The sequence below is a fragment of the Protopterus annectens genome, chromosome 2.part1, assembly GCF_019279795.1.
Source record: "Protopterus annectens isolate FY-2018-M chromosome 2.part1, PAN1.0, whole genome shotgun sequence".
Taxonomy (NCBI): Eukaryota; Metazoa; Chordata; order Ceratodontiformes; family Protopteridae; genus Protopterus; species Protopterus annectens.
This window is the reverse complement of record NC_056729.1, coordinates 1,691,591,857-1,691,604,830: the sequence shown is the minus strand read 5'-3', so window position 1 is coordinate 1,691,604,830 and position 12,974 is coordinate 1,691,591,857. Positions and strand designations below refer to the sequence as shown.

Sequence of the window (12,974 nt, the reverse complement as noted above, 5' to 3'; positions counted from 1 at the left end):
TTTACCTACATTGAACTAAAGAAATAGTCAGACCAAGTCAGACCAATTATTCCTTTCTTATGTCTTAAACAAACAAGGTCTCCCAGTTTCCAAGGTGACCTTATCCAGATGGTTGTCCCACACTATTACTTTTATTTACCAGTTAAGGAACGAAGTTACCAACTAAACCGAAGAGTCATTTTTCAGTCTAGGTTGCCCATGGGTTCCATCTGTGCAGCTGCCAAGTGGGCAAATCCTCATACCTTTATTTCTCATTACAAGGTGGATATGGTCTCCCGGAGCAGAGCTGACTTTGGTTCCACTGTTCTGAAGAGTCTGTTCCACTGAGCCACACAGGATGTTAGGTGCTAGGGACGCTGTCCCAAACGGCAAGAATGAAGGCGATATAGACAACTTAACATTAAGAAGTTATGTACCTACCATAACGTTCCATGTTGGTTGTCTTCATCTCTACTTCTTTCTTGCGTCCCTCCCTCCATCCCCGCGTCCTAGTGGATCGAGAGGAGTCCTTCTTCACTGGCTGAGTATTCTTTATTTTTACTCTTCTGCCTAGGTCTTCTTAACCTATTCTAGTTTTTAGGATGTATGGAATAACCATTTTTTTGTTAACTGGTTTCTCTCATGTTATGTCTGGGATTAGCTATTTCAAACGAGATCTGGGGAGCTGTCGCTAGGCATCATGGGATAAGGGGTAGCCTCGAGCCAGTAAATAGCTCTTGAGCTATTGAAGATGGCCGAGTCATGCCAAGGATCGGCTCCGATCCTCCAAACAGCAAGAAAGAAGGCGAGATGAAGACAACTAACATGGAAAGTTATGGTTGGTACATAACTTTTTATTCTCTGATGACTCTTCATCTGATGAGTCTACACAAGTTTCATCTCCTTTAGAATAGGTTTCCTCAGAGGAGGAATCCAGTGGGGCTGATTCTCCAGTGGAAGAGGTTTCTTTTGGGGAGACCATTAACAAGATGAGAGAATTTTTTAAATGAGACTGCTCTCAGGTCTCCAAGGTGCAAAAAAGGTGTTATGACCTTTTACAAATGGAATCTCCTTCTGCCGTGCCACGTGTTTTGCCAGCATTTTTGGATGCTTTCTCCTGTGCTTCTAAGTGCCCAGATTCAGAGCCTCCTTGCACCTAAAAGGCCTGACAAGTTTACAAGGTGCCTGATGACTGCAGATTCCTTTATAAATGTCATTCAGATGATCTAACTGTGGTATCCATTGCTTCTGACAAATCCTCTAGGTTACCATCTTCTAACCTTCTTCCTTCCAATAAGGAGAGTAAGATAATGGAAAGACTAAGAAGGTATATACTTCTGCTAGTTTGGCTTTCAGAGCTATAAACTATCAAACCCATGTCAAGGTGTTCCTTGGCTCTTCTTTCACAGGCCTCTCAAGCTCTTTCACAGCTTCCAGACTCTGACCTAAAAAACTAGTTTAGTTTATGTCCCTTTTAGCAGCTTCTTCTCAAGTGGCTAGGCACTTCATTAAATGCAGTTATGATGCAGTTGAAGCATCCTTTACTGCTTCAGGCTCTTTCCTTAGAAGGTACTCTTGGTTGAGGCTTCATCCTTTGCCTGATGACATCAAAGCAAAATTGCTGGATGCACCTCTGGATATTACTGCTCTGTTTGGTATTGCAGCTGCAGATTTATTTAAGTCCTTAAAAGAAAAGGGAAAGGAACTTCAAGACTTAAAGCAGATTTTTGTGTCCCCGTCCCAAAATTCCAAAGACATTTTCCTTCTAAGACCCCCTTTGTTGACGATGGACATGTCTGTCTCCTGTCTTCTGCTGCTGCTTCTAGATCTAAGAAGATAACTAGAAGACCTTCACAGCCTAAGACTACTGTTTCAAGTCCCTCATCTCAGCAGCCCTTTCCAGCCAGGCCAGGTAGTCTGTGACTACCAACCATTTCTAAATTTTAACACTCTCTCTCTTCATCTATCCCTCTCTCTACCAGCTTGGCCAAGTAAAACTCAAAATTCCTGGGATGTTCTTCGTGTTTCACTGTTGCAGTAGTCACATTTGGGTTATCTGCCTGCAGGTAGCCCTCAGTTGGCCTGAATACCAGAGTCTTGGATTTCTGCGTCAAATGCTGTCGCTTCTTCCATGACGTCAGGTCTATAAAACATGCAGCTGACGCCATTAAATTAGTCTTTCTTGCCGTGCGGTGCCCGATGCAGAAGCAATTCGCAAGTGCTGGTCAGCCGCCTCTTGAAATTTTCGTTTTTCAAGTTTCACACCTGAAGTCTTCTAAAAGATAAGTACCCCGTTGGGATCATTTTTTCTTGCTCTAATCAATGTCAGAAAAAATTAATAATTGTCTTGCTTGTGGAAAGCAAATATCTCTCAGAGATTTTCATTCTTACTGCGTCACTGGTTTAGGCCGAGACCACGACGTCCCTCACTGTCGGTTTTGTGCCTTGTTCAACGCCCAAACTATTCGTCGTCGGGCAATTTTTGTAGCTAAATTCTTTCACTCTCGATCTCCGTACTCCGAAATGGCTTCGATAAGCCATCTGACTACCGATCTTCTGAAAAAACAGAAGGATAAAGTCAGAGACAGACTGCATAGGTCAAAAACTGCCGACTAAGCTACCGTTAAGCTAGTCGCTAGTCCGCCGGTACTCAGGCGCTTTTACAGCCCCTGATACCTGCTTCTACAGATTCACAGGCCTCTACTGAGACCCATTCGGAGTCTGGTATGCCGCGAGATGCTACTTCAACTATGGAACCTGCCGATGTCTCTACCTTGGATGGATCTGGAGCCGCTGTGCAGGCACCGGCTTCTGAGGGTGTATTCAGACCTTCCCATTTACATATTAAACCGACGACTTCATTTCAAACCAAAAATACTGAATTTCTCAAGCCTAGAATTCGCACTACACCTAGGAAACGGATGACCAAAGCGAATTCTCAGTCCCACATGCCACAAAAACAAATGCTTCCCTTAATTAGGGGAAGTCAGCCTTCCCCCTCAAAGAGACCAAGAACTGATTTTCCTTCTCATTCTTCTGATCAGGAATCTGATAACTCTGATCCTTCTGACTACCAGGACATACCCTTATCTACCTATGAGGCTACTGTTGCAGAGGATTCCATTCCCTCTGCTTCCCCTCCAGAAGATTTTTCTTTTGGTTAAACCCTGCATACCCTTAGAGAGAATTTCCGCTGGGAGAGCCAGGACTACTCTCAGTTCAAAAAGAGACTCGGAATTTTTAAACTTGCCTCAGCACAGGCCTCTAGCTATCCCTTCTGTTCTGGAAATTGTAGATGATGCCTTCTTGGAATCCATCCTTACCCCTGATACTTTGCCTCCAGCTCCCAGCAAACCTGATAGGTACTATAGAGTACCTGACTCTCACAAATTTCTTTTTAAGAATCCTACTGCGGATACAGAGACCATTTCCCAGGGACCTAAAGGCATTAAGACTACAACTGCCAAAAATCCTACCCCTTCGGATAGGGATTCTAGGGCTTTAGATAGATGGAGTAAGAAGGTATACACCTCTGCTACTGTTGCCATTAGGGTCTTAAATTGCCAGTTTCATATGTTAAAGTATCAGCAGCATATTATGGAGCTAATTAAACAGAAAATGATGTTGATTCCTGACTGTGCAGAACACTAAGATTTACAGAAGTTAATGCCTTCTGCTAACCAAGTTGGTAAACCTACTTTACAATGTTGTTTTGATGCCTTAGAAGCATCTTGCAGGGCTGCTGTCACTGGGTCTGTTCTTAGAAGGCATGCTTGGCTTAGAACAAAACTTGCCAGATCATGTCAAAGCAAAATTACTGGATGCACCATTAAACCATGCATTTTTATTTGGTTATAAAGCAGAAGTCGTCCTCAAAAGAATGGAGGAGAAAGCTAAATCTATGCAAACTGTTAAAAGATTTCTTACAAGTACAGCCACCTACATTCAGTAGGCATTGGCCTTCAAAAAACTGGTCTTTTCCAGTCCCTTCCAGGCCTTCTCAGTCCAAGCCCAGGGCAACAGACCACCAAGACTTCATTCTCAAGTTTTGCACAGATCTAAGCAATGGAGTGCTCCCACGTCCAAAACCGGGAGTAGTAAGCCACCATCCTGTGGTAAAATGGCGCAATGACTTATCCTTACCTCTTCCAAGCCTTGCCCAAGTACTTGCACCTTTAGGAGGGAAGCTTGCCCTGCATGCCAAAAACTGGGAATACATTACCGAAGACAGATGGATCTTAAACATTGTTTCCCAGGGATACAGATTCCACTTCCACTCACTCCCATCCCTAAGTGGATGGCCAGACCTCCCCCCAAACCAGAGGGCAATGGCCCAAAAGCAAGTACTTTCTCTTTTCAGCATCAAGGCTATTCAGCCTGTCCCAGCAGAACAAAGGGGACAAGGTTTTTATTCCAGACTGTTTCTGGTTCCCAGAAAAGAAAACTTTTGGCGTCCTATCCTGGATCTATCCATTCTCAACACCTTTATGGTGGTTCCAAAATTCAGAATGCCAACCCTCCAACAGCTGCTTCCTATGCTAGCCAAGGACTCCTGGCTAGCAACCCTAGACTTAAACGAAGCCTGTCTGCACATCCCCATAAGGGAATCTTGCAGGAAATACCTACGCTTCAGTGCAGGCTCTATGCACTATCAGTTCTCTGCACTTCCCTTTGGCTTATCTACTGCGCCCAGGGTATTCACAAAGTACCTAGCTCCAGCCATTTTATATTGCTAGCAGAAAATCATTCAGATTTACCCATCCTTGGATGATTGCCTGATTCAGGCAGACAGTCAGGACTTGCTACTACAGCACCTGGCATTTGTAAAGAGACTTCTAACTTCACTGGGGTACACCATCAATGAAAAGAAATCACAGCCAGTACCCAGCCAACAGATTGTATTCCTGGGAGCAAGCTTGAACACAACTTCCCAGATGATTCCTCACTCCAGAGAAACAAATTTATTTGACAAACTACTTCAATCTACTGGCCACCAAAACCCAGCTATCTGCAAGAAAAATACTGCAAGCCCTGGGGTTCATGGCCCCTTGTATTCTATTAATTCCATATGCAAGACTGCATATGAGTAAACTTCAATGATACTTAAAAAGTCTTTCGTGTCAACATTCTCAGGACCTGGAAACAATGATTCCTCTCATTCCTTGCTTAAGGACAGAGTTCCTTTGCTGGGCAGAGGCCTGCAACCACAACAAGGGACTCCCTTTCACTCTACCCCCTGTCACCCAAACCCTAACAACAGACGCATCAGACTATGCATGGGGGGCTCACATGGCAGGGCATTGCATTCAGGGCAAGTGGAACCCAAAGCAAATGCACCTGCATATCAGTAAAAAAGAAATGTTAGCTGTACAGAATGCTCTGACAGCCTTCAAAGGCCTTATTCTTCCAGGACAACTATTGGTAAAGACAGACAACACTTATATAATAAATTATATTATGTTATATTATTATAATTATATATTATAATAATAATAATTATTATTATTATATTATTATTATTATATTAAATTATATTATTTATTATTATTATATTAATAGTCTGAAAATTGTGTGCGGGTGTTTGGAAGATAGGGCCTGTAACTTAGAAACTCTTCTAGCTGAAGTTATAGCTACTAAAAAAAAAGAGTATGGGGAGTCTCTGGGTCAGGAACCTATCCCTCCAGCACGTTTTGTTCATTGTGATGCCAAGGTTTAGATCCCTGGAGCGTGTGGCTGTGAGGGATTGGGATTTCTTTAAGTGGAGCATGTCCAAAAGCTCAGGGTTTGACATGTTCTTCTATGTTGAGCAGAGATCGCCTCTTAGTAGACGATATGTCACAGAGTACAGCTGGAGTTTTTTTAGACTGTCCGCATAGGGCATCTGCTTTAGGCCTGTGATTCTTTTAGTGAGGTATTTCTGTGACCTTTCCAGCTGTTGCAGATGTCTTGAGGTACATACCAAACTGGGCATTGTACTCTATAATAAACCAAATGGGGCATTGTAATAAAGTCTAATGAGGGATGAATACAGTGGGACAGCAACCTCCTTTTTTCTGGATGAAAAGTCCTTGGTGATGAGGTGTGCCACATAGAAGGAATTCCTGACTGCTGTGGCTATCGAAGGTGAGACCACTGTCCACCTCAGCCCCTAAGTCTCTCATCACACTTTCGGTATTTAGTGTACTGCCACCTATGTGGTAATTCATGGGTACATGTGTTTTCCCAAAGGGGATAACTATACATTTCTTGGCATTAAGCTTGAGCCCATGGCTCTGGCACCAAGCATCTGTTTCTGTAAGGTCCTTTTGTAGAATATCCACATCATTTGGGGATTCAGTAATGGCTCCCAATTAGCAATCCTCTCTGAACTTTGTTAGCTAGAGTCCCTTAGTGTTGGCCTGCACTTCAGAGAAGTAGATGCCAGACAAGAGCGTTCCCAGGACTGAACCCTGAGGTACTCCACTTGCCTGGAGCTGGATTTAGAGTTGGCTACTTTTACAGTCTGGGTTCTGTCAGTAATCCAGTTGGCAACCCATCGAGTGACGTAGGGATTTATGCCCAGCTAAGTAAGTTTATCTGTATTTCCAGAGTGGGGGATGGTGTTGAAGGCCTTGGCGAGGTCCAGATAGGCTGTGTAGACCATCTTACCCTCATCCACAGTTCTGGAGACTCATTCGAAGAAGTCAATCAGGTTCAGGAGACAAGATTGGCCCTTCATGAACCCAAACTGGGTGGGGTCCAGTGTCTGGAGGTTGCCAATGTCTTTGTTTATAAGTTCCATGATAATGCGTTCCATGCCCTTGCAGATCAGGCTCATCAGACTGATGGGACGGTAGTTCCCAGGATCCAAGGTGGATCCCCCCTTGTGGAGTGGGATAACTGTAGCTGTGCACCACTTAGTGGGCACCAAGCCTGAGGTGAGGCTATAATTAAACATCACACTTAGGTGAGGTGCCAGTTCATTTTGTAGTTCATGTAGTACACAGCCCGGGATGTCATCTGGTCCCATGGCTGCTGTATTCTTAGCTTTGGAGAGTGCGGTTTCTACCTGTGTGGCCATGATTACCAGAATTTGGCAATCTTTTGGTATTGAGATGGGTCCTTTAGGGGGTGAGAGGGGGGTGAAGTTGGCACTAAATCGATCTGCCAGAATATTGGCAATATCCTTGGAATCAGTTTATTTAATGCCATTCTGTTGTAGCTCAGAGCAGATCTGAGCATTGCAGTTTAGATTCTTGACATAACTGTAGAATGCCTTGTTGGGTGTCTTTGGATTCTTTGGTAATTTTATTTTCGTAACTAGCTTTGGAGGATTTTATGACCTCCGCTTCTTACTGAGGCTGGTAAGGGAGTTTTTTGCATCCTGGGATTTTCATCTTTTCTGCAACAGTTTCTTCCTTCTGTTGTATAGTTTGTTTATGGCAGGGGGCCACCAGATTGGCTTCCTTTTTTTTTGGAGGAGAGCATCTTGGTTCTATTTGGGATGGCACGATTTATGCACAAGTGGGTGTTCTCGTACATTGCCTTAGCGTAGGATTCAGAGGTCGAACTTTCATTAGTCTGCATGGGTGCCATGAAGTTGTTCACTTCTGACTTAGGGGAATACTCTTTCCACCTTTTAGATATCCATTGACAATTACATTTCTATTTACACAGAACATCACAATTTAGAAAGTCAGATCAGCTCTTTATCTCTTATTCAGACATTAGGAAAGACCAACCAGTTTCTAAAGTAACACTATCCAGTTGGCTATCACAATGTATATATTTTATATACATTTCTCACCACAAGACTATTCCAAATCCTATCAAGGCTCATTCTACCACGGCAGTAGCCACTTCAGTGGCTTTACAAGCCATATTACCCTTATACAGCATCTGTGCTGCAGCTGCATGGGCTAAACCATATACTTACATCACTCATTACAAGTTAGATTTGGCCTCTAGGAGTAGAGCATCATTTGGTTCTATGGTTCTGAGGAACATTCTCCCATTAGTCACCCAAGAATTAGGGAGCTATGGACGAGGTCCCATCAGTGAGAATAAAGATGAGATTGACAACACATAGACGTTCTGTTCTTACCATAACGTTCCATGTGTGTTGTCCATCTCGTCCCCACCCACCATTCCCCCTCCTGGTAGACCTAGTAGCTTGGATTTTTATAGGACTGTACAGTCTCTAAGGTATGGCTTGTATAATATCTTTGTTACATTCTCTTGGTAATGTATTCTTCCACTGACTGCTGGGCCGGCAGACAAGATCTGAGGATGTTCTTCGTCTTCCATTGCTGCAGTCCTGACTATTGGGTATAGTCCGTCCAGGCCCGAAAGCTTGGAAAGTGGATGCTCTGTCTTTCAGTGAAAACCTTCATGTGTATGCCTGCTCACCTCTGCCTCTTCTTCCAAGGTACTATTTAATTAAAGAGAGACAATTATGGGATGAAAAATGGAAGAGATTTTTATTTTGGAGTACAGCAAAATTTGAGATTTCTTTCTGAGCTTAATTTGAGTGTGGCTCTCAAATATCTACTGAGTTATTGTAAGGTTTGTCCTTCTTCTTCCATTAAGATCATGCTGCAATGCAATTTCAGCTCACTTGATTGTGACCCACCATTGTTGTGTCAAAACAAACTATTTCTAGGTGGATTGGCTTTGCATTGCATTTTTTTATTCCCATCATCATGCAAGGAGATTCAGCTGATTTTAGGCCATTCCCACTAGGGGACTGCCTGTCTTTTAGGTCTCTTCGACATCTGGGGCAAAAAAAAGAGGATACTGCAGCAATGGAATCCTCGAACATCTACATTTATGGTAGGTACAAAACTGTACTTTATGGAACAGGTGTATTGTGGGGGGGGGTAGAAGTGTCCACGAGCTTGGCTGAGGACCTCAAGCTTATGTAAAGGCTGAGACTGATCCAACCCATCAGTGAGAATAAAGGATGAGATGGGCATCACACATGGAACGTTATGGTAAGGACAGAACGTCTGTTTTAAGCACTCAGGGTCCTCCCTTGACTCAGCTGGTACAACAGTGTGACGGTTTTCCACCTCTGCTGCATAAATAGCAGGTGCATACACAAATGAACTTTCCCTTTCTATGGCTTCTGACCCAGCCACATTAAGCAAGGTAAATGCCTTTGTACAATCAAACAATGCAGCCTGTATGAAAATATCGTACTTGTGCTCAAACTCTAGTTCTCAGCAATTTTGTTGCCAAACACAAGTGCACTGGATTTTTGAAATCTGTCTGCCATACCCACAAAGTATGCAAAACACACTGAAAATATGTTCATTGTAATTGTGTATGAACAAAACTGTTGTGTGAGCTTGTAACATTTAGATGCACATTAAACTCTTCAAAATACTGTACTTTGTAATATATGCTCTGAAATGGCTGTATTTTGCTAAATAATTTTCCTATAATACTGCACAAACATGCAATCACTTTATATACTTCTGATAATTCAAATATCTTTGATTAATACAAAAAATATGTGCTTAGCAAAAAAATTGGTTGTTTCCTTTTATTTTATTCGTTTTATGCACATTGTACTTTATTTCAAACATTTTCCATAGTAATTTGAATATTTTTATCAATATTGGACATATTGGTTTCTGCGAATATTGTTTGAGAGTTCTGTATGCCTCGTTTCAAATTTTGCAAATATGCAAATAAGAAGTAGCGCTGAGCAGGTTTTAACATCTGAAATTTGATTCTGACCTGTTTTGCGAAGTGTGTGTGCTGTAGGGATGATTCACTCCTCTATATTCCTCCAGTTTCAACTGAGTGCCCCTCAGTCTCAAACTGAAGAATCTGGGTTCCATCTTGGCACCACGTCCTTTTTAGACATGCCGCATCTGACACCATGTCGCTTGTTCCTCACTGTCAAAGATGACAAGCAGGTGGGATATTTAGTTTAGATGCTTTAATACATAGAAACACATCAGGATGGATAGCAACATCATAAAATATAAACAAACCGGTTAACAGACAGACCTGGTATACATGCATGCTTACATCTCAACAGCTTACTACAAAATGGCAGTCAGGCTCGAATGTGCTCAGTATTTATACACTTGTGCAAGCCCTTGGATAACAACTTAAAGGTGCATACACACACACTGATCTATAGATAGTCTGTCTGCATACTAAGCCTTCCTTTATGCCCAAGGTGGTGCATGAGTTGTCTCTTAGGCAATCTATTCTATTGCCAACCTTCTTCCCTTCTCCTCAATCCCCCAGTGAGAGGATCTTACACACCCTGGATGTGCATAGACAACTCAAATTTTATTTGGATAAAACTAAGGCTATTAGAAAGTCTCATCAAGTGTTTTCTTTTCATCCCCGGGCTCTGTGTTTGCCTCTTTCCAAACAGACAGTTTCCTCTTCGATTTCTAAGGCAGTTTTATTATGTGTTTCATGGGTCAGACTCAACGCTTCCTGTTCCTGTTGGGACTTGCTCCATTAGGTCTGTGGCTTCCTCTGGTGTGTTCTTTAAAGGCTTGGATATTAAAAGCTGTTTAGAGGCTGCCACTTGGTCTTCTGTTCATACTTTCACCAAGCATTACAAGCTGGATAGTATTTGTAGGTCCATGTTGGGTTTGCTAGAGCCATTCTTTGTGGCTTTATAGAAAGCTCCTCTGTTCCTTCTCCTCCCAGGGTTCTTACTAAGCTTTGGTACTCTCCCAGATGTAAAGAGTACTACAGCATTGAATAGTTGGGTAAAACCTTAACATAACCATAGAAGTCTTTTGCTTCTGTGTTGCAGTACCCCCCCCCCCAATACCTTGTTTTTTTCATTGGATGTCAGATTATTTTCTTTCCTTGCACTGGTGTTCCTCCTGATACATTTCAGTTCTGAGGATTGTATATGCGGATGTCCTTTTATGGCTGACATTTTTCAGGCCATACATGTGACTTCCCATGTACCTGCAGTAGCTAAAAGCGGTTGTATGCTGGCCAGACCTCGAGTCACTTGTGTGGAGGATCTCCCATATGTGAAGAACACTGCAACATAGATTAGAAGGGCATCTGTGGTTATGCTAAGATTTTACACTATTCTTTTTGTAGTAGTAAAGGTACATCATTGCCTTATCCTTATTGTATTATTTCGCTGTAATGTTTTGCTAAACAAATGCAAATTAGTCTTTTTAGCCATTTGTTTTATTGCTGAGGCTAACTGATTTACACTGAAAGTGCTTCTCTCTCCTTTCCTGTAAGAAAAGCTAGGTAGGTTACCAGATTTTATTAAAATGTTTTATTAAACTACTGTACAATGATGTTTTTAGCCTTTAAAACTGTTTCTATAAAGCTGTTTTCTCACAGATAGCATTTCTGAATATATGAAAACCATAAAGGACTCAAAGAACTGAAAAAATATCTTATTGGTGTAAGACACAGACTCCCTTTATAGGGACTCTGCGTGGGTAATGTATATGTGGCCAGGGTGAAGTAAAAGTTTGTGGGAAGTAGCCTAAATGTTAATTATGATTTACTGTTGAGTGACCTTTCCCTGGTTCGCATGCACTTTCCTCCCCATCTTAGACATACTGTGGGAGAGTTGGTCCTTCAGCTTGCCTGTATATCTATGTGCCATATGAGAGTGTGTGTCTGTGTGTGCCCTGTAATGAGCTAACTTAAAAGGCCTAAATCTAATATGCAACATCAATAAAACCTCCTAGAGAGGCAGGTTTGCCTCCCAGAGGCTGCCCCGTCTCTGAAATAGACTTCCCATACACATCAGAGTACCTCACTGACCCTCTTCAGGTGCAACCTTGATGAGTGGATGGGACACCACAAATTTGTCCCAGGGGTTCATAGGTTAGTACTAGGCTAACTGCCCTTGCGAGCCATTTTAAGCCTAGCCAATTATCCCTTGTGAGACTCAAACCCTGCACCTTGTGTTTGTAAGGCAAACACCTTAACCATTATACCACCCTTCCACCTGTGTCCCTCATTGACAGGGGCGACAGGTGCTGACTGAAGTTTCTTTTTGGGGATAAAGTATTGGCTAGGCTTGTAAGGGCCCCAGGGCCATTAGCCTAATAACCTGCTATGATCCAATGAACAACCTTAAATGTGAGTAGTTTCTCATCATTGCGCTCATCGGATGACAGGATAGGTTCTGATAACCCATCACCCCTTAAGTGAATTAATTGGGTAATCAGAGAATGAATTGTTGGTGCTGGTCTTGTCCTTTGCAGAAGCATGTACACTTTGCACAAATATCATTGCACAGCTAGAAATAGTAATGATTACAAGAGTTGTTGCTACCTGTGATGACAGTGTCTTCACCACAAGTTATGATGATGTTGTCTTAATGTATTTGCATGTGATCTTGTAAGGATGAACAAGTGAGTAGATGAGAAATAGCTTGATGTATTTAAAAGAAAAATAGCAGTGTTAAAATTTTATATTCCTGCAGTCCTGTAATGTCTGTACACTTTGTTTTGATATTCCTTTACTGAAATACTGTGCAGATACCCATAATTCAGCCATTTTTATGTACAATTCTATTTGTAGTACAAGAATCCATGGTATCAGAAGAGATTCTGCATAATCTTGATAGCTGTGAAATTAGTGTACTGGGAGATGAGTTGGATCCAGAGCAGGAGAGCCTAGAAGTCGACATGTTGCAACTCCAGCAGAAAGGCATTGAGATGAGTAGTTCCAACCTTGGCATGATCATTTCAGGTAAGAACACGGATGGAAACCATTTCTGTTTGGTACTCACACAATGTCACTGTGTGTGAACATCTGGGCTGAGGTTGACATAACTAATTCATTACTCACTGACCCATTAACATAATAGTGTTTTAGAGAGTGCTTTTTCTTTTCCAGTTTTGTTTGCAGGGTATAGTAAAGTAGTTTATTCGTTGTATTAAGACCTGTTTAGAGTGTGCACCTTCCACTACATACCGTACTTTTGTATAATCTGTCTCCAAATCAGGTACCACTTTGCCAGAATGCTAAAGCATTCAGCTTTTGACATT

General features: G+C 42.2%; 1 protein-coding gene across 1 annotated transcript in view; it reads left to right on the top strand.

Moving 5' to 3' along the window:
* CLSTN1 (calsyntenin 1) overlaps nt 1–12,974 on the top strand; it is a gene marked incomplete in the record, with an annotated part of 1,072,885 nt that overhangs the window by 715,312 nt on the left and 344,599 nt on the right. Inside the window, 1 exon segment of the mRNA XM_044063129.1 lies at nt 12,505–12,675. Coding sequence (XP_043919064.1) covers nt 12,505–12,675 — 171 coding nt within the window.